At 39.4% G+C, this 21,088-nt stretch overlaps 2 protein-coding genes and 1 long non-coding RNA gene across 14 annotated transcripts in view; 2 read left to right on the top strand and 1 right to left on the bottom strand.

Annotated features, from left to right (window-relative positions):
- Nucleotides 1-2,475: 2,475 nt before the first annotated feature.
- LOC141950206 (uncharacterized) lies at nucleotides 2,476-19,745 on the bottom strand. The gene is made up of 4 exons (XR_012630957.1): nucleotides 19,531-19,745; nucleotides 17,424-17,503; nucleotides 7,556-7,651; nucleotides 2,476-4,087 (listed from the first exon to the last, which is right to left on the bottom strand). It is a non-coding gene; the product is annotated as an uncharacterized LOC141950206 (long non-coding RNA).
- PTH (parathyroid hormone) lies at nucleotides 12,328-13,482 on the top strand. Its single transcript, XM_074885295.1, has 2 exons — nucleotides 12,328-12,422; nucleotides 13,209-13,482. The coding sequence occupies exons 1-2, from the start codon at nucleotides 12,337-12,339 to the stop codon at nucleotides 13,480-13,482; spliced, it is 360 nt and encodes a 119-aa protein (XP_074741396.1). The 5' UTR covers nucleotides 12,328-12,336.
- Nucleotides 19,746-20,045: 300 nt separating the features above from the next.
- The window catches only part of BTBD10 (BTB domain containing 10), a 30,145-nt gene continuing 29,102 nt past the window's right edge, over nucleotides 20,046-21,088 (top strand). For 7 of the 12 annotated variants that reach the window (XM_074885000.1, XM_074884998.1, XM_074884995.1 and 4 more), the window contains exons 1-2: nucleotides 20,048-20,133; nucleotides 21,046-21,080. The gene's annotated coding sequence lies outside the window, so the exon portion shown is untranslated. Of the gene's footprint in view, nucleotides 20,134-20,312; nucleotides 20,628-21,045; nucleotides 21,081-21,088 lie in introns of those variants that run through there. The other 5 variants (XM_074884996.1, XM_074884988.1, XM_074884990.1 and 2 more) reach the window with 4 other exon arrangements.

The following is a 21,088-nucleotide window of genomic DNA, read 5'->3' as shown; positions in this document are numbered from 1 at the left end:
GTGGCTCTGCAGCACAGCCAGCAGACAGAGAGTGTGATCATCTTCTGTTACTCAGCACACACTAGACTGCACCTGGAATACTGTGTCCAGTTTTGGGGCCACCAGTATGGAAAAGATGATCCAGCAGAGGACCACCACGATGGTCAGAGGCTTGAAGCAGTTGCCCTATGAAGACAAGTTGAGAAAAGCTTATTCAGCCTGGAAAAGGTTTAGGAGGGCCTAATAACAGCCTTTCTGTACCAAAGAGGAGATTACCAAGAATCTGCACCTTTTTACCAAAGTGCATTGTGAGAGAATGCAAAACAATAGCCACAAATTGAAATGTGTCAGATTCTGACTAAGGAAAAAAGTTTCCCCTTAAAGGTAATTAAACATTGAAACAGGTTGCCCAGAGAGCTTCTGGGATCTTTGTCCTTGCAGATTTTCAAGACGCAACTGGATAAAGCCTTGAGCAACCTGGTCTGAATTCATTGTTGACCCTACTTTGAGCAGGCAGTTGGACTACAGGACCTCTGAGAATCTAAATGATTCTGTGAAACAGGAGATAGTGGAAAGTCTCTTCTTTTAAAAACATGGACAGTAATGTCTTCTGAACATTGAGAGATCTGAAAAGCTCTTTGAGATCTGAAAAGCTCTTTGTATTGTTTCATGGTCTGTACTCAAAAAATAAAAATGCAAGCTATTTTTTTGGAAATGCAGAATATTGATGTGATATCATCACCTGGTTAGTCCAATGCTATTTAATGCAGCCACAGAAGCTGAGTGACTTGTTAACACCTGTGTTCCACCATCACAGAAGGCCTAGGACGTAAGCAAATGCCTGTGACAAAGTATTTATCATACTTGTGCAGTGAGATAATACAGAGAAGTGTTTTATTACATGGAGGTGGGATTGGCACCAGCAATAACAGCTGTCGGTGTGAGGCTCCCCAGAAATCCAAAAAATGACAATCATTCCATTCAGTGTTCATATTTTTGCAAAGAGCTTTTACTTCATGCTTCAAAAGAACGGAGCAGAAAATTAAGCAGAACAATACATATTCATATTTCTTCAGAAATACGGTAGGTAGCATGCTATATGACTGATTATAAATTAGGAATAAAAACCCAGGAGAGAACCACAACAGAGATGGATAAAACAGTGAAGGTGGAGGGAAAGAAAATAAGTGTGTCTGGAGAGTCCAAAACATGACACACACATAGAGTGAAAATCTAGTAACACCCAAGAAGCTTTTTTTGCAGATTTTATATAATTCCTCTGTGCAGATCAATACAGGGAAGAAAAAATGAGATTGCAACCCCAGTGGAGTGGGAAGTATGTGCCTCTTGCAGGTGTTAGATCACTTGTGGCAAAGAGCTTGTAAACATTACATAATAGAGCAGTAATAGACTGGCAGTCCTGCGGTCTGCACTGCTGCCTGGAATGCAGGACTTCACATACCAAACAAAGTTCAGCTTTCGGTCTCTGCAACCACCTTACAGTGTCCACCACATTTTTGGGAACGTATCTCCACTTACACGCAGTGATGCAGGGGGCTTCTGGTGATATTTCCTATCATTCTAGGTAGATTTCAGCTCAGAGATTTGCGGATATAGTTTTTCCTATTTCTGTTTGTTCATCTGTAAAACGCGTGAAGTAACTCTTCCCTCAAAGGTGCTATGAGAATTACCATAAGCAAGAGACCTGCTCAGGCATTACTGATAACACAGCTGTAGAGCACTCTTTCATGGGAGGATACTATTCCTCTAAGTATATCCTTAATGTGATGAGGTCATATTTAAGTGTGTGTGTCTTCAGATGTGCTCATTCCAATGCAATGTCCTCTCTTTACATTATTAGGCTGGTAGGCCACTGTAGCAGTGACATATGTGATTGCTCAGCTTGAGAAGGCAGTAACTGGACATAAAATTGCATGCATTAAGGATTCCTGTGGTATTATGTTTGCAGATATTTCCAATACACAGTTTCGCTGTAGAAGGCCCTTAGAGTTTTGGAGAGTTAGCATTTGATCCAAGGATGCCACTTCCACTTATAATACACTGGGTCCGGATTTGTGTACAGTTGCTCCTTTAAGGACGGATTTCAGAGCTCCAGAATGACATCTTTCCTTTAGTATACCGTGCTTCTTAAATGCTGTTGTTTTCCAGAGGAAGAAACACTTCTCCAGCTTCTGTTGTAACCTGAAGTTCAAGGACAGTCTTGCAAATGTGCATGATTCCGTTTGAGTATTTGCTTCCCCTCATATAACTCAACCATGGGCATCCAGCCTGGTGTGTCAAAATCAGTCTTTTTGACCCTACCTAACTTAACGTTAGAATCAGTGTTATAGTCTGATATTTCAGATACCTCTTCTTTTTAAATGCACTTTAACAAATATCTGCAGCCAAAGTCCAAATCCTCAGATGCTGAAAATTAGCATCATCCTCAACAACTGCTCCAGTGAGTACTGAATGTAAGCTAGAGGGATGCACTAATATTACAGTGGTGTGCAAAGAACCCAATCTGCAGAGTGAACGAGTATGTTTAGAGAACAGAGTTATGTAATTCATCTATTTTCGGGATTAGCCATCCCTGAAGTTCTGAAAAAGGTAACTGGGTTGGGCTATTTATAGAGTCTGTTCCTATAGTTACAGCACAGATGCTAGCATGGAACAAAAATGGCTAGCTCAAGCCATCTCCTCTGTGCACCTTGGTAAATTTATAGTCTCACAAATGTTTATAGATCTCTCAGATACAAAGAGATTTGGGGGTCTAGGATGCTACTATTGCCTCAGCATCTGTTTGCACGTTAGTATGCCCTGTTTCCTGTTAACTTCTGACCATGCCTGTGTTTTTCAGGTCATTTGTATTACAGAGATATGCAGAGACTCCTTTTAAAGGAGTTTCCCAGTGTATGAGAGAGGAAAAGGGGCATCAATCTTGAGAAAACTAATGCAGTAATTGCCTAAATTATTCTGTTCTTTAATTTCACAAGGCTGCTAGGGATGATGGCTCAGAATCCTGCTTTTACATGATTCTCTCTTTTCTAAGATGCATTTGTAGGATCACTGTAAAATTGTGAAGCCCATTGTTACTGCTGCAGGATGATAACTGTGCATAATAATTAATGAAAAAATACAGTCCATACTCAAAGAGTTCACAATCTTGAGGTCATGCAGAACTGTACAACTTACAGGAAGGGCAGGAACAGTTTGTAGGAGGATAGTGTAGGTTTGGGCTGCTTCTTATAGATTCTGCTTTTTTATATATAAATATTTGTCTTTATATAGTCATTGTTCTTTTTTCTTAAATATTGAAAAATAGCCAATTGTTTTGGTAGCGGGCAGTAAGAAAAGGGCAAAGGAGACAAGAGGAGGAAAGTTATCTGGCTAATGGAGAAAAAGCCTGTTCCTAACATAGGTGTTACCACAGAAAAAAGTCGAGTTGGGGACAGGATTCTATAGGGATGACCATTTTAATAAGGACTATGAAGCATGGAAAATGAAGTGACTTGCTTAGGCAGAATTGGTTAATTCTTACCTTCACTAGTCTATTGTATCAGATAGGGAGATCACAATGTAAAACAAAGGGTAGCAGAAAATGAGGGCAGAAATATAGGGTTAGGTCCTTCACTACTCAACATTCTGTATTGCTATTCATGCACAGTGCAAGCTAAGTAAATTTTGATTTGTTCACATCCTAGCCCAAACTGCATAGATTAAAATGAGAATGTGCAGTGGACAAAAGTGGGGATCTAGGACTTTTACAAAAAGCCTAGAAAATTAAGATGAAAAATCTGGATTTCATATGGAAAAAGAGACACAGCCTAGGAATAGATTTTCAGCAGAGGCTAAGCAGAGAAGTAAACAGTTTAACAAGAATAATTTTAAATTGAGATAGTCTGTATAGCTTTGTGAGAGAGGAGAAATACGCATGTCAGCAAGGAAGATCTAAAAGAGACATACTGACTAGTATATTTTAGTTCACTGAAGCTACCACTACAGTTAATAATAATGCTCTTCTCTACTGAAGATCATAGTAGAAAAGGGTGATGATCTGCAGAGCCAATTTTTTCTTCTTTTGAATCTCAGTGACTCAACATAGGGACTGAAACATAGAGAAACAAAGAAACAAAAACAAATAACTGTTAAGCACTGATACCCATACATCTTACCATAAAGTGTATTTTCTTGTAGACTACATTCTCAAATCCAACCAGAGAAAAGAATGAAGTAAAAAGCAGAACAGGAAGTGACTGATGCTCAAAATGCATATAAGGTGCTAGACTTCTTGATGAACTACATTATGAGAATTACTATAAGAATTTCATGTTAGTGCTGATATGTCAGGATGGTCTAAGAAGAAAAATGAGTTTTGAGAAAATTACTGGTCAGCATAGAAGGATTTAAAATAAACATGCAAATAAAATGCATGTATTTAAAATGTCATTTGAGTTCTGTAAAAGAAAATTACTAATTCAAGAATTTGATTTTGACAACTATTAATAGTATGTCATAATTTAGTGAAAAGGATGGATCAAATAAAGTACGGAAAAAGTATTATCCCTTTAGGAAATAGTATAAATATATGTACAAATATATTAAGAGAATATATTGAGGAAACTTCAGGTCAAAATATTTAACTACTGAGTTAATCTTCACTAAGTCTTGTACCTAAAAGTTTTAATTTAAAGACCTTTACTTCTGGGACAAGGTCTTTAATATATAACTTAAAACATTGTATTTGCTGTAATTAATATCTCAAATAATGTAAAGCTTCATATAAAATACAACACATTTTTTGTCCTTAGTAACACCATTATTAAAGGGTCTGCATCTTCTTGCATGTTTGCATAGAATCTAGCACAATATTTTCTTTCAAAACCCAAGTAAAACAATGATTTTTGCTAGTTCTCTCTTTTCAAGTGTTTCAGCTGACTATGGACTAAGATTTTTTCAGGACATTCACTAGATTGAAAGAAAGGTCTGAAATGTCATCATTCATTTGTAAATTGTACTTGTCATTCCCATGAGATTTCATCAAGCTCCAGATTGCTTACTCGGATGCTATCTGCTCATCTGCAGAAAAAAATATGGGAATATGAACTTGAAATGTCTTTTCAGTAGAAAGGATAGAAAAATATGTGGCTACCTGCATAAAACATGCAGACCTTCATTGTTCCATCCTGTATCATCCTGAGTCTTCATGGTCATTTTATGCAGAGCTAGCACATTCATTCCTATGACAGTTTTGTTAGGTCAAACCTGATACTTGTAGATATCTGCTGTTCCCTACCTCCCACTTTCAGGATCAAGTGGACACTGATATTTAATTACTCAAACCTTTTTTAGTAGATGTCTTAATTGCTTTTAAAATGATGGTTTTATAGAATGTGCACGTATGTGCCTCTGTGTGCAGATGTATGCTGAAAAGAGGGTTCCTGAATCCTGAAGTCTTGAGTGAGGTGCTTCAGACTGGAAAGAGGGGGGAGGTGGATTTTAGACTCACCCCTGTTTCAGTGTTAGATGAATTTCCCACTGGGATTACTTGCGCTCCCAAAACTGGTCTCCTTGTGTGGCTTGTCAGGGATGCCACATCGGTTTCAAGGATGACAAAAAAGAACATAAGCCCTCATTAGAGCTCCAACCACATTGCATGTCATTAAAAGGGAACTCAACCCTGCGCAAGGTATTTAGAGCCAGTAACAGGCCAATAAACCCTCTGGCCTCTATATCTCTGTGCATATGCATATGCATAATTGAATACGGTATTGATCCCAAAAATCCAATGATCCAACAGCAGTTTTGAGTACTGTACCAAGTTTTTACCTACTGAAAAAGGTCACAAAGTATTGTATTGTTCCTTATAGCAATGAGTTCAGCAAAGCATTGACAGCATGGCATTTCAGTGTCATGAGGGCTAATATCCTAAGTAATTTTTTACTAAAATAATTTACCAGAACTTTTAAATCCAAAGTAAAACCTATACTTTCACACACTAGTCTATAAATACGTACATATTTAGTTTACAATTCACTAACAATACTTTAAAAATGTGCCAATATGTATGTGTTGAAACTAACCATGGCTTTTCTCATTGTTCATGATGCAGAATAGCATCTTTGTTACTGATGGCTGAAATATGTCTCTCTAGAGACTAAGAGGTACCTCATCTTCATGACTTTCCTTAACAGCCATTTTAGCATTCCTCCAGGCTGCTCTGGGCTGTTTCATCAAGCTTCAGATTCTTCTCATGAGAGAGAGATGAGGTAAGCAGGGGTCTCCATTTAGGCTTCAAAACAGCCATGTAATGCTATGTGAAATTCTATGCAGCCATGGTATAGGGTGGCATGCAGAGAGCAAACACTCATACATTCATGATCATATCATCAAAGCCTGGTGTGTCCATGATAGGTCAATAGAGAAATTCCATGATAAACTGGATAGCTCTGTTAGATAACATGGCTAAATTACATTGAGAGCAAAAGGGGTTGTCCATTCAGACATTGTATATGTTTCACTGAATCAGTGAAAACTCTAGAAATAATCTGGATCACAATTATCATTACAGAGTCCACTTTATCTCCCTAGGTAAGCAAGTGTACTTAAAGTCAGGTGACTGGGACTAGACTCTACCAGCTTCTGTTTTCTCTCTGATCTTTTACTCAGTGATGTTTGCATTTAATCTGTCTTTGCCTAGATATGCATAACCTAGAAACAAACCTCATCAGTATATACTTTCCTCAGAAAGAAATCAGGGAGGTTCAGGACCATTGCGAGCCATTATTTCCAAATTTACATTTGCCAGTAGCTGCTAAAAACACATTGTATAAAACAGATTGGACAAAACTAAAACTGTGATAGGCCACCTTTTGATTTTCACAGAAGTCTCTGCTCTTTTTTATCTAATTGGAAACTGGCATGTGGTCGAAGCTTCATCTAGCTGCAAGAACCCAAAAAACACCTGAAGATACCCAACATTGCTTACATAAATTAGCAAACATGCTGCTGTGGTATTTGAAAAGCCACAAATCTTGTCAATCAAATGAACTCCTAAAGAGTTTACTGACTGTCACTTTGGCTTTTCATTGTGTCAAGGCAGAAACATTCCTTGGACACATTTAGAAAGGTTGCCTCACCAATCATCCAGTGTGTCACAAATTACTTTGTTCCCTTGCTCAATGATCTACTAATATTCTCTCAGCCATTGTTGCAGTTATAAAGCATTTTATCTGGAACTACCCACTGGAACAAGCAAAGTGGAAAAAGTTTGCTTTTGTGAATAGCACAGAAATAATCTGACTGCAGTATTTAAGCCTTAAATTTAGAGGATGAAGAATTCTGTAGGAGTTTAATACACCAGATTACAATAATTGATTTGTGAAAATATGCTTTAGTTGCTTAAGAGTATAATTCTAGAAAGCTTTCTGTCCTCTAACCATATTCCAGTAATGTACCTCAGGATGTGTTTAATTTCAAGATGCAGTATAATATTTTCCCTGACAAAATGAATAGATTATATGAAGTAGAATACAAAGAATTCAGAATTTTTAGAATATGGCCATTGTTCACTTACCTGGCTGTAAAATCTGCCTAATTGCTTTCTGCTTGTTCTCAACCCTGGAGTCTGATTACATTCAGTGGCACAAATTCAACGTAAGTGGCATGCCACCTGCAAACAAAGCAACACAGAGATTTTTTCATGCACAGTTGATTCAAGTATCTGTACAATCTATACGGGAAGGTCAGGGAATGTCAGGTCTCATCTTCAAAGGTGCCATGCCCTTGTTTGACATCTATAATGCCTCATGGCATCGAGAAGCCATTACTGTCATAAACTCTGGAGTATATTGCTATATTGTCTCATTTCCAGTATAACATTCTATGGTTTTAGATGATGAAAAAAGAGAACACTCAGTTCAAGCTTAGATCTAGCCTGAGACAATTCACTGGCCTACATGGAGAAATAATCACACATTTGAACTACAATCTTCTAAGCATTATTGTGTTTCAGCCTAAGTCTCATAAAAAGTTACCTGCTCTCACTTCTTCCTCTTCCAAAGGAAAAGAAATTCCAGTACTGATAATGCAAAATATACACCAATAGTTTGCAAGCAATTTTTGAATTGGTTGCCCTTGTCTGGTAGATACCTGAAACATTTAATGGTTTATAGTTTCTTGACTGCTCTATTTAGTTGTACCTGCTGCATTGGCTCATTCATAGCCTGCTCTTTTCAGAATATGGAAACTCAGAATCCACTGTGTTTTCCCTCCTCTTATTCCAAGAGAGGCAAAAATTGTATCCTGTAGGTCAGTCCTCATTTGTAGGCACTAGAAATGTACCCTCACTAGTAGAAGTTTCCTAAGAAACTTGGGGTTTTTTTCACCCATATTTTGCCATTGTATTTGTATACACAGTCTTATACCTACAAAGGGTCATGAAATGCCTTTTCATTGAGGAAATAATATTTTATTTTTCTTTCTGTCATGAGAGGTCATATACCTCTTTTTCACTGTAGTGTCTATAAATTTGGGTAGTCTTATGCTTCCTACTGAACAGCATTTCAGCAGGTGTTAGTTAGTCCTGGTTTTCTGGTTTCTACTCTTCCATTAAGTAGTGCTCAAAAGAGATCTGAATTTTTTAAAGGGATACTTAAGAAAGAGAAAAATTTGAATCTAAACATGAATCTTCATCTTTATGAAACATTAAAAGACCTCAATACTATTTTCAGCTCATTGTTACACAGTAGATATGCTGTGTCCAAACAAAAATGTACACAATTACAGTATTTTGTAAAAGAACTACATTCATTTGGTCCATTATCTGTCATTCCCACATTTGATATGCCAAGTTTAGCAAACACAGATGACATGGGATAAATTATTAGCAGCTGTATTTTCAAATAACATAATTTGTGGATATTAGGGATAATAATCCAAATCTACTAAATTATTTTTTCTGCATATACAGATAAATCTATGACAATTTTAAGCTGTAATTTAAAGTTTCTTTAATTACCATCACAGGCTCTATTGGTTTACAAATGGTGGAGTGTATATCTCATATTTTTATTATTTTTGTATCTTCACTCATCTGAGGAAAACTGCAATTACTAATTTGTGTATTTTTTCACATATGAATATTTTTAAAGTATCAAGTTTCACCATATTTGTTTGAGATTTTAAGTACAACTTATTTAGTACCTTTGAATAAAAATTAAAATGATTAAGAAATCCAATTTCAGAGTTGTTTTAAAGACTAGGCATGCAGCAAATAAGTCAGCTAAAATTACATCTTGTTTAAGGACATCTGCACTAACATACTATAAGTTGTCTGAAGTGAATTAAGTATTTTCAATTACAACATCATACTCTGGTGTTTTCTCTGTCTCAGTTTTATTCAGATCTCCAGCCTGGGGTCTCTTCCAGATTTTCATGTGTGTTGTAAGGGGTGCAGCTGCAACTAGAAGAATAATGTTGGCCATTCAAGTCTGCTTACACTCATTTTGCAATTGTTACTAATGGCTTATTGCCAATTTTTGCTATCAATTGTTGCCGGTTTATATGAAAGCATGATTTTTTTGTATACAGACACTAGATTTTCTAATGCTCATCCTTCAGTTAAGGCTTTGCTGTCGTGCCAGAGGTTCCATATGTATGCCAGGCCTCCATAAAAATACTGCCTGAGGCTTTATGTTAAAGGTTTTGCATGTGTTTGTTATGGTAAAATCTAAAAAATGGAGCCTTTCTTTATCAACTGTGCAGACATTTTTCAAATCGCTTCCTGGCATGTCATGACCATCATACATTTTTAGCCACTAAAGCCTTCAGGTTAGCATCCCTGGTGGCCACATCAGATACAAATCTCCTAACAAAACCTATCATCCCCATAAACCTCTGCGTGCTTTCTTTTTGCGTACGTGGAAGGATATCGACAACTGACAGTATCATGTTGGAAGCCATCTCCACCCTGTTTTCTTGAACTTGTTTAAGTGGATTATTTCTTTACTTCTCAGTTTACTATTTACTGAGGGAACCATGAGATCTCTTTAGAGCTTTTTAGAGTTTCTGGTTCTTCCCTTCCTTTCCCCATCAGAATACCATCTATGTAAATCAGTATTATAAAATATCTTTTTTACCTCTTTGTGAAATACAACAGGTATATAGAGTAACTGAAAAAGCACTCATGTTAAAAGCAATATTATCTTCTAAATGGTGTGTTAAAATGTGCAGCTTTTTTTTTTTTTTTTTCCTGGAGAAATATGCTGGAATTTAGAAGCATCTAATGTAGGAAAAATATCTTGCAGCCAAAAATAATCTTTCTTCATACATATGGGAAAGTATTGATGATTTACACTTTTCACTTCTTAGAATGTAGGCGAAGAGTTCTATATTTCTTTTCCAAAATTTATAAAGTCCTAATTTATATCGCAGCCTCTTCAAAAACTTCTTATTTTATCTAGTGCATTTGAGAGATTCAAGGATATTCATAGGTATAGCTAGATAGCTAGATAGGTATAGCTAGAACAGTGAGGGTCTAACACTGTATTTTAGCAACTTCTGAGTACCACCAGCTTCTCATTAAAAACAAGATCCTCTATTATCTTGTGGCTTCTCCTTTCCAGCATATTCTTTCTCAAAGAAACCTAGTATCTGACCTGAAGTGACTATTCTTATTTCCCATAAGTATTTTAGATGTCAGCTTTACAATATTTCTTTTAATCTTGCATTTGTAGATCACTAACCTCACTGCCTAATTTGTTTTACCTGCCTGCATTTAACAACACAAAGTTTTCTTTGCAAATTCATCCAACAGTTCCAGAGATCATGTTATCTTGGGCACAAATCTATGAATATTAGGGAATCTGAATTTAAAAGTCAAACTTCTTTACAGCTACCCAGGATACTTTTTGCTGAAACCTTTCTTTTCCTTGTAAATGCCAAATTAACAAAAGCATCTGAGGGTGGGTACATGAGGGTCAGGAGGGTGTGTGTTGAGAGTGACATCAACTGAGACAATAAAAGGGCTTCTAAGTTACTTAGAAGCTCTATTTTAAAGTTACATTTAAGGGGTCCACTAAACCAATTCAGTGGTCTTTAAATATACTTGACATCAAGAGACAGTCATCTGCCGACATACCCAAACCAGAAATCTGTTTAAGATACTATCTGGTAAGTATACTCTATTTTATTTCCAAGCTCTCTGGAAGACTTATTTAGAAAATTTTATCATTGATTCTTTATTCATTTCTAAATTAGCTTCTTTTCAGACTACCCTAAAAATAAAGTGAATATTAGTAAGATCAAACTGTTTTGTTATCCAAACCAGATTTGTGAAATGAAAAAATCCGAGACGGTGAGTTAGAAATATCTTGAAGTGAATCCAACTCCTGAATTCAAAATATTGGGTTAGATGGACTGCTTGGGCCACATTCATGCTATCATGTAAGATACCATGTAATAAATGCTCTGCTGACCTAGAGTAAAGCTGCAGAAATCATTGCAAAAATGGCATTGTGGAGTTTTATATTTCTTAAATTCTCTGTATCACATTTCTTAAGCTTTAACAAAAAGATGCCTTTTCTGGCTGCCAATACTGAAAATCCAAACTGGAAACTGATATTTGGACTGTGTCATTTCTGCCTGTTGTAGCATCATCAGTAACAAATATTTTTCAAATATATCCCAAGTGGCAGTTTTGCTGATGATGTACAAAGCAGAGTGGAATTCAAACTGGCAATGCAGGATTATCACTGAAAAAAATGAAGGGCTCAATTCTGATTTCTGTTATATATTGAATGGGGAATGACATAACTCAGTAGTTATGCCTCTATGCAAAATTGTCAAGAAAAGTATCAGCCTCTTCATTTTAAAGAATATGTAAAAGACATTGATAGAAGAACAAAACTTTTCACTTGCATAGCTATATACGAGTATTTCAACATACTTGGAACATATAAAGTATAAACTATTTTTAATAATAGCAATGTTATTATCAATAACAACAACAACAATAATGATAATAATAATAATAATAATGATAATAGTATAGCAAGAACATGGTGGTTTTCATTCAATTATCCAAGAGATGGGTACCTAGATGATAATGATGATGCAGGGCAACTAAGGCTGACCAAAGTTCTTAGACTTGCCTACAAAGTAACAGTAAGCAGTTCACAAAATTAGTATTAGAACTAAATTCTTCATTTGCATTCCTTGCTCTAATCCATTTCACAAAAAAATATTTTTCAAGATCACTTCTCTGATGTCTTTCTTCAACTTTTTTTCTTCAGAATTAACAGAAAATACTTGAAATACAGTTTTATACATATATTCATTTCTATCTTTGTAGACAAAATGACTTCTATAAAAAATCTGGCCTGGACTGCAATCATTTTATATGCCATATGCTTTTTTACAAACTCTGATGGAAGACCAATGATGTAAGTACATTATTATACTCTTCCAAAGTTTGGAGGATGACTTTAGCTGTTCTTGAGAACATGGTTGGTTTGTCTGTATGTAAGTTTATGTGTATGTGAGTCTTTCTGTCCCTGCTTTTGAACACTGGCCAAATTCTGTCCACTAGATACAGCTGTAGAGATCTCAGATACTCTGAGTTCTTACACATTTTTGAAAATAGGCAGCTGCGTAGAGGGAGAAAAACCATGGAAGTGTTCTCTTAGGAATATCATTTGGTAAGCTGCATCTCTTATTAGACTTTGGGAGGGGTGGTCTACAAAGGAGAGCATATTTTTTATTGTGTGAGAATCTAGCTGGAATTCGCACTTAGGTACTAACATCAACCATCATTGAGATACAAATCCACAAGAAATCATGCTTCCTTAGCTCTAGTGTTCACTGAAAACTACCACTGAATAAACTCCGTAATTTTATTAATTGGTTACCTATTATGGTATAAGCCCTAAGCTCATCTACAACAGCTAAAATAAATGATAAATGCATAGTCAAACAGTATTGTCACAGAACTGGCCTACTTCCCATTTTTGACACCTTCTCGCTAATATATCCATTACCAACAACAAATCACCATCCACCCTCCTTCTCTTCTCCAGATGTCATTCTATCCCTTACAAATTAGAAAGGTAGGTTCTATGGCTCTGTATTGTGATACCTCACAAAAGTTCCCAAACCTGGGTTTTTGAGTGATGATCTAGAATTAAAGAAGGGCCACAATGAATCTCTTCCTCTGTTTTGCTTTCATGCAGGAAAAGATCGGTGAGTGAGATGCAATTAATGCATAACCTTGGAGAGCATCGACACACCATGGAGAGACAGGACTGGCTTCAGATGAAGCTGCAGGATGTGCACACTGCTCTCGAGGATGCTAGGACCCAGAGGCCTCGAAACAAGGATGATATTGTCCTGGGTGAGATAAGAAGTCAGAGGCTGCTCCCTGAGCATTTGCGGGCAGCAATGCAAAAGAAATCCATCGACCTGGACAAGGCTTACATGGATGTACTCTTTAAAACAAAGCCATAATGAAAAAAGCCAGAGCCTTATGTCTGTCCAAGTAAGCATATGTCTGTACATCAAGTAGGGCATTTTATTATTATTTATTCAAACTGCAATAAGGATTAAAAGTTCATTCAAGATTGTAGCCCCATTCAGTTAGACATTTCACAACCAAATAATAAAATATATTTACAGTCCATGCATGACCATTGCTGCTAATTTCTGGGTATCTTCTAAATACATCTTATAAATTATATATATATATTAATATATTAATTATATCTTATAAATTTCCAGCATAAAAAGAAACCCAAAACAGTAAGAAAGTTGAAAAATCATTTAAGACCAGTTCTACTACTCTTACATGGACAGCATTTGTATGTAATCACTAGGCCTACTTGTACTGTTAACTAGCAATGAACAAATGCAGTATAACCTGTCTCCAGAATAGGGCACCATTTTGCCTAGGGTTAAATTTTGTACTAATTAACTTTGTACTAACTACTTAACTTTGTACTAATGAAAATATGTAAATTTAAATCCACATTTATTTTCAGAGGAAGGCCTAAAATCAGATGAACATTAATTACATAGCAAAAGCTGCATAATAATAATTTAGGATTAAAGAGTCCAAACATAAAATTTAAAGTGGGAAGGCAAAGATTAAGATTAAAGTACAATGAGATGAAATTAAAACAAATTCTGTATGAAATAGAAGAATGAAATTTTGCAAAATACTGAAATGAAGGGAAGGTTTGATTACCTTCCCTTCCTCCAAAAGATGATAACCTGTAATTAACTGCAGAAAGAGTGGGAGCAGAGATGGTAGCATGTATCTAAGCATGGCCCTAACTAGAGGACTGGGAAATTATTCTATACCAGACAATTGCAACTGAAACAAAAATCTTGCAATATATATTTTTTGTCTCTCATTTTCTCTGAGAACTATCTCTGAATTTCTGCATGTTGTGTTAGGCCTCATATGTAAGTATTTTTTGTTTGTGAGACCAGTGGCTCTCATAAATAAAATTACTTATTTTCATATGTGATTTTTTTGTAGAATTGGGATCTCAGTTTGACAGTCCCCAAAATGAGAACCATTAACATGCAGAAATAACCTGGGAGAGGAACCATTAGCTGTAGTACATTCAAACTCTTAGCAGGACTCAGAAAGAACCAGACATAAATATGGATGGAAAAAAATAAATTATGATAATGATAATTTAAAAAAGCAGCAAATACAAAATTATTTTGAATGGTATATGCACACACGTGTTTAGGACCGTCAATCATTTCTGACTAATAATAACATTTTCTCAGTAGGAATAATGGTGGTTGCCTCCAAATTTGCCATTGACAGAGCTCAAACCTAGAAGAGTTGCTGCTCTAAGCCAAAGTGTTTGTATGTATGTTCCCATATTGCTCCTTATTTGTTTGTTTGATGTCTAGCATGCCTTGGGGAACCTAGTAAAAAACTCATAAATCATTACAAATATAAATACAATCTGCTGGCAGCTAGAAAGGTACTTGTAACTAGTCAACTGTAGTTCATAATCCTGGCTATACTTTTAGTAATGTAAAGGCCCCGATGCTGCAAGCAGATGGTCTGCCTGTGCAATTTGGTGCACCCCACACACAGGCAAGGGTTCCATACCACTTGTCTATTTGTAGAATCGAGGCCTTAAAGTGCACTTTCTATTTATTCTTTTATCAGACATCTGTGCTAACTTAAAGAAATAAAGTTGCATTTTTGTACCTATGTCTCACTTATGTATTACAAATAAAGTGGACCAAAAGCTCTTGGACATTATTTTAAAGCATAATAACTGACTGACCTGTAACTCTTCTGATCTAATCTAGCATTTGGGGCAAGATTATTAAGCCATTTTATTTTATTACAGCAATGTAAATACAAAAATAATGATGATAGCAATTTTTATTTTTCCTTTTGTCTTTATGCACACAAAATTGCATTGATGGTTAAACAAAAGGTGTTTACCTAGCACAAACCTATTTATGTCCCCTTACAATACTGACACACATGCAGAAACTATATAATCTTCAACTGCCAAATTCATAAACTGTTTCCTTTACATGTAAACAAAGAATTCTGTTATCTAAACAACTTGTTCTTCCTAATCTTCAGCTATTCAGTAGATGAAAGATTCTTACACAAATATTTAAACTTTCTATACACTTCAAAAAATACTTGTTGCTTACAAAGGAGTTCAGGGTCAGAGACAGACAATGCACCACTGAACACTGTTTGGCTAGAAATATGAGCACAGAGAAACTACACTCAGCACTCTCATTTATGGCTAAAATTTGCTTTGCCCACACACAGTATGAGTCTTCAGAAGGACTAAGGACAACACAGTGGCACATGAATTAGTGCTAAGGTAATGCCCATTAGAAAAAAAATGCAATTTGAATGAAATTACTTACTGATGGTAATTATCTAGAAAACAGATTTGTTATAGCTTTTCAGCTTAAACCTCTGATCGGTGTAGCAGCAGTCAAAACAGCAAAATGTTCAGAGTGAGGCAGAGGATGTTATCAATATATTTTAATACCATGATACATTGCAAAGATTCATCTTCACCTGGACTAACACATGCAATTTTAGTCATCTCTCTTTCACAGATTAAGGGGCCTAGAAATAGAATGGTAAGAAACAGTAGGGCCACTGGAACACTTATTTAGGATAATAAATACTAACAATAGCAGGCAGAAAATAAATAAATAAAAAGAGGTATGAGAAAAATATGACAAGTTAACAGTATGGAGAGATAAATGGTATTGCCTACCTGTCTTTCTAAGAGAACTAGGAAAGAGAGGTGAAGAATTGAGCTTGCACATGGCTGAATATGGAGCTTTTAGCTAGTGTGAGCCAAAATCTCATCTCCAGCCAACATCACTGGAGGAGACAGTGGCATGACTCTTAGGTACGCTTGAGTTCTTTTCCCACACAGGCACTGGAACATGCATTAAGTCTATGCCAGGTTGTGTACTTGCACGTATACTATGCAAATAATGAGTGAGCCTGCACTTCACAACAGACTCAGCCATGCATGTGACTGCCAGCGGAGCCTTCCTATGTCCCCTGTTATAATGAAATAAAGTTAGAAAAATATGAGGTACATGTGCCTTCGCATCCACAGGATCAGACTTCCAAAGATGGGCTGTCTCTAGAAGGCCTCTTTCCTCCCTGAAGAAAGTAGTTTCTATGTACATACTTTCTTTTAAGGCAGAAAACCTTGCTTTATGATCTGACAAGGGCATTTTGCTAAGACCTCTGTCCTCAAAGATCTATCCCGTGCAGATGGATATCTATTGTACACACATATTTTTTAGAAAATTCTCAGAGAAAAGAAATATAACCATGTCTCTCACTCGTAACTCTTTGAAACAAGAAGCACTAATATCAATATCCATTCTCGGCAGAAGTAAAACAGTACCATGTGAAAAAAAACCAAACCCATGAAAACCCATGAAAAAGTGACAAAGCCAAAATCACAAGAACTCTAATAAACACTAGACAAATTGTAAGATCTGAAAGTAAAACCTACTGCTGGTGATTTAACTGCTAGTGATTTGGCTTTCTTAGCTGCTTCTGACCTTGGCTGCTGTAAATACTGCAGTTTAATATTGCTCAGCTCACTGTTGAACAGCACATAACATCTGACTCCTCGCCTAGTTAGCGCATTCTAACAGCTTTTGTGCGGGCTGCTTGGCCATCATTGTTCTGCTGGTGGATTTCTAGAACTGTGTGGTTTATCTCTGTGGTTATTGTTAAAGGATGAAGAAGAGAATTCGTTTAACAGATTCATGTTTTGCTGTATATTGTAGCAAAGTTTCTGTCTTTTATTTCACTATAGCAAAGACACAGATCCTTGCTGCCTTGCCTCCTTTCCCTCTTCTCCCCAGTGAGCATAAGGTGTACAGCTTGACTGTCAAATAATCCCTACCTGAAGCAGTCAGAGCAGCTAATGCATCAGGCAAGTCCGGAGGTGTACACTCACTGAATCTTTAGATTAGTTCGGAGTCCCTGTAAGATGTGTAAGAAGCACACGAGAAGCATTGGCTGTAGAGTTCCAGTCTCTGGAATCTGGTAGCAAATTTGTCAACTTCCTCCACCAGAGATTAAATCAGAACCCCTGCTCAAGGTGAATATACTCATCAATAGGATATAGATTCATGTTCCCTCCTACCTGCATGTTTTCCCTGGGAGGTTTGGTCCAACAGTGGCTTAGAATAGCATTTTATGAGACTCTGCAAGTCACAGAATCACAGAATGGTTTGGGTTGGAAGGGACCTTAAAGATCATCTAGTTCCAACCCCCCTGCCATGGGCAGGGACACCTCCCACTAGCCCAGGTTGCCCAAAGCCCCGTTCAACCTGGCCTTGAACACTGACAGGGAGGGGGCAGCCACAGCATCTCTGGGCAACCTGGGCCAGTGTCTCACCACCCTCACAGGGAAGAATTTCTTCCTTGTATCTAATCTGAATCTACCTTCTGTCAGTTTAAAACCATTACCCCTCGTCCTATCCCTACACTCCCTGATAGAGTCCCTCCCAGCTTTCCTGTAGCCCCCTTAAGTAGTGGAAGGCTGCTGTAAGGTCTCCCCAGAGCCTTCTCTTCTCCAGCTGAACACCCCCAACTCTCTCAGCCTGTCCTCACAGAGAAAGTGCTCCAGCCCCCTGATCATCTTTGTGGCCTTCTCTGGACCTGCTCAAGGAGGTCCATGTCCTTCTGATGTTGGGGGCCCCCAAGCTGGACACAGCACTGCAGGGGGGGTCTCACAAGAGCGGAGTAGAAGGGGAGAATCACCTCCCTTCTCTTCCTCAAGAAAACCCCATATATGGTGATTGATCTTCACAGTGGGACTGCTCCAGAATATCTACTGTGTCACCAAACTGGCATCCCACTATGCACAAAAAAGAACAAATAAACATTCAAAAGTTTGGGCAGAGACCTGGTCCTTCTCTTTTTCCTCCCAAATTCTCCACTAATTCCAATTTGCTTCGATAAACTTATTGCCTAGAGTTCTACAGTCCTTTCAGCTGATATGGAAGTCAAGCTCTGTCTGTATTTAATAATGATGCTCTAGAGAGTATCTTAGAAAAGAGACAAATGTTGTCTTTAGATCTGAATGCAGTCAGAGCTTGGTATCATTTTATTCTCCCCACATGAGGAGCGTAAAGGCCTTAAGTGTCATCTTAACAACTGTGACACTTCAGTACACTGAAGTTGCCAACAATGTGGAACATGGTAGTTCTGCTGGAGTGTTATGGAATGAAAGCCATATCCACTAATTATATCCCTAAATAGACTGCAGATTACAGACTCTATATAACCTACAGGGCTGTATGACCCTAAAAATTACGGTTGAAATTTAAATCAGGAATCAGTTTTAGGATGAACGTTGATAGCAGACAGGTCAGCTTGTCTAGCTGAACTGTCTTATAGCCTTCTTTGGTTTTGATTCTGTGCCGGGCGGGGACAGACAGATGATGGTGCCAGAGCACCATGGGACTGGACTAGTCATCTGGGTGCTGGGTACGTGCTGCCATGTAAACCCGGTAACAGTTGTACCTCAGAACACCTGTGTGTGAACACTGACAGAGCTCCAGAGGAAAGGCAGCTGCCCAGTTATCGTCCCCTCAGTGCAGCTCTGTGGGGGAAAGTAACAAGATCACAATAGTTACATCATCCCCTGAAGCACCTTACTGCTCCCCATATGGTGATATGGAGATAGGTAGGTCGGCCTAGGGGAGGGACCCAAGGAAAGTGTGTATAAATTGGGGGGGGGGGGGGGGGGGGGAGTGAAAGAAAAGAAGTGAAGCGAAGGAGATGGATGGATCCTTGAACCCCTGTTGGCGGGACCGACGCAGGAACCCAGACTGGTGATCTCTCTACTCTTTTCTTATTCCCCTTTTCCTTATTATCATCAGGAAATGCAAGGCATACTATATCGCTTACCACAACTCGTTATATACTTAACTAATTATCGTGCATCTAATTCGTACATTGTGGGAAGTTAATAAATGTCTGGACTTTGAGACTTGTCTCACCGTTGTCCACTCCGTTGGGGATTTACGAATCTAGGTCAGCTGTCTCCCTCGTCTGAGCGGGACGGGACGCTCACCCGCCTCCTCTTCCCCTATCACCTCAGGGCTGCGGCAGGCGGGCGGCGCGTTCCCGCCCTTCCCGCCGGCGGGCGGCGCTCGCGCCCCAGCGCCGCCTCTCAGCCCTTCAGCCCGGCCACCTCCACCCTCGGCTCCGCCCGTTCGGCCGCACACGCTGCAGCGGCGCCCGGCGGGTCGTGACCTGGTCCCCGGTCCCCTGTCCCCCCGCCCGCTGCCCCCGGGGCTGTCCCCGGCGCTGCCCCCGGCGCGGCAGCGGCCCTCCGGCAGCCCCGGGCTGGGCCCGCCGCCGCCCGGCCACACCCCTAGCAACGGCGGGCACGGCGCCGGCCCGCCCCTAGCAGCGGCGTCGCCCCACGTCCCGCCCCCTCCTCCGCGAGTCTCGCGAGATCTGGGCGCCACCGCCTCCTCCTGCCCTGCGCGCGGAGCGGCTCTCGCGAGAGTGGCGGCGGCGGTTGCCGGGCCTGGGTGCAGCGGCCGGTGGCGGCGACAGGCGGTGGTAGGCGGCGGCTGGGCCGTGGCGCCGTGCGGGTGAGTGGCGGGTGGAGGCGGCGCGGCGGGGCGACTGAGGGCATGGCCCCGCGGAAGGCTGCTCCGCGGAGGCTGCGTGCCGGGGCTGCCGGGCCGCTCCCCCGCGGCCAGGGCCGTTGCCGCCGCGGCCGAGCCGGCGGAGGGTGCGGGCGGCGACGTGCCCCTCCGGCCCGGTTCTCGGGCTGTCCCGTCCCCCCTCAGGGGCTGCGGGAGGCCGGCCCGGCCTTGGCTCTGCCGTGCTGCCGGCCAGGGCGAGCGGCGGCGGCCGCTGCCCCTGTGAGGGACTGGAGCGGGGCTGTAGTCGCCCGCCGGCGGTTCGGAGTGCTTCAGCCGGCCTCCTGAGGCGGGACAGCTCTCCGCGGGCCTGGCCCTGGCTGGCCCTACCGCCTCAGACGGGTCGTGTGCTGAAGCTTTTACACTTTAAAAGCCTCGTAGAAAGACTGCCTTCGCCTGGTTGCTGTGCCTGGATAGCTCTGTTACGTGTGGTGTCATGAGTAGGCTGAACACTACTTAAATTGCTAGTTTTAATCGTATAATGTTTACTGGTAAAGCCTGCAATTGCTGTGAGGGCTGTACAGAAACAGTATTATTGCTTGGGACTGCCTGACAGCGATCATACAATTCCTAAGCATACTTATTTTGCATAATCCCTGAGCATTGTTTTACCTACTCCAATGTTTTCATAATGCGTTCAATATCTTTTTAAAACGTTTTTCCACATAACCATATTTTAGTTGCGGAAAATATCGATTGCTTGTATGATAAATCTGTCATAGTCCAATTGTGTGTTGGGAGTTGCCTATCGCTGCTTTTTTCTTTAAATTCACTTTTGTCTAGCTATTGTTTCTGCTTTTTTTTCTCTTTTATCTCTAATCCCATCAAATGTATCACTTTAGAACTCTTTTCTTTCAGAATTTGGATCCAGCTCCATCATAGGCCTTTTCCAGGTTTGTTT

The sequence above is a fragment of the Strix uralensis genome, chromosome 15, assembly GCF_047716275.1.
Source record: "Strix uralensis isolate ZFMK-TIS-50842 chromosome 15, bStrUra1, whole genome shotgun sequence".
Taxonomy (NCBI): domain Eukaryota; kingdom Metazoa; phylum Chordata; class Aves; order Strigiformes; family Strigidae; genus Strix; species Strix uralensis.
The sequence above is the reverse complement of the archived record's forward strand: the minus strand, read 5'-3'. Positions and strand labels throughout refer to the sequence as shown.

Bases quoted from the DNA above. Each gene is read 5' to 3' on its own strand.
- PTH (XM_074885295.1), top strand. From the start codon at position 12,337: ATGACTTCTATAAAAAATCTGGCCTGGACTGCAATCATTTTATATGCC. The intron at 12,423-13,208 runs GTAAGTACATTA...GCTTTCATGCAG, and splicing joins TCTGATGGAAGACCAATGAT to GAAAAGATCGGTGAGTGAGA.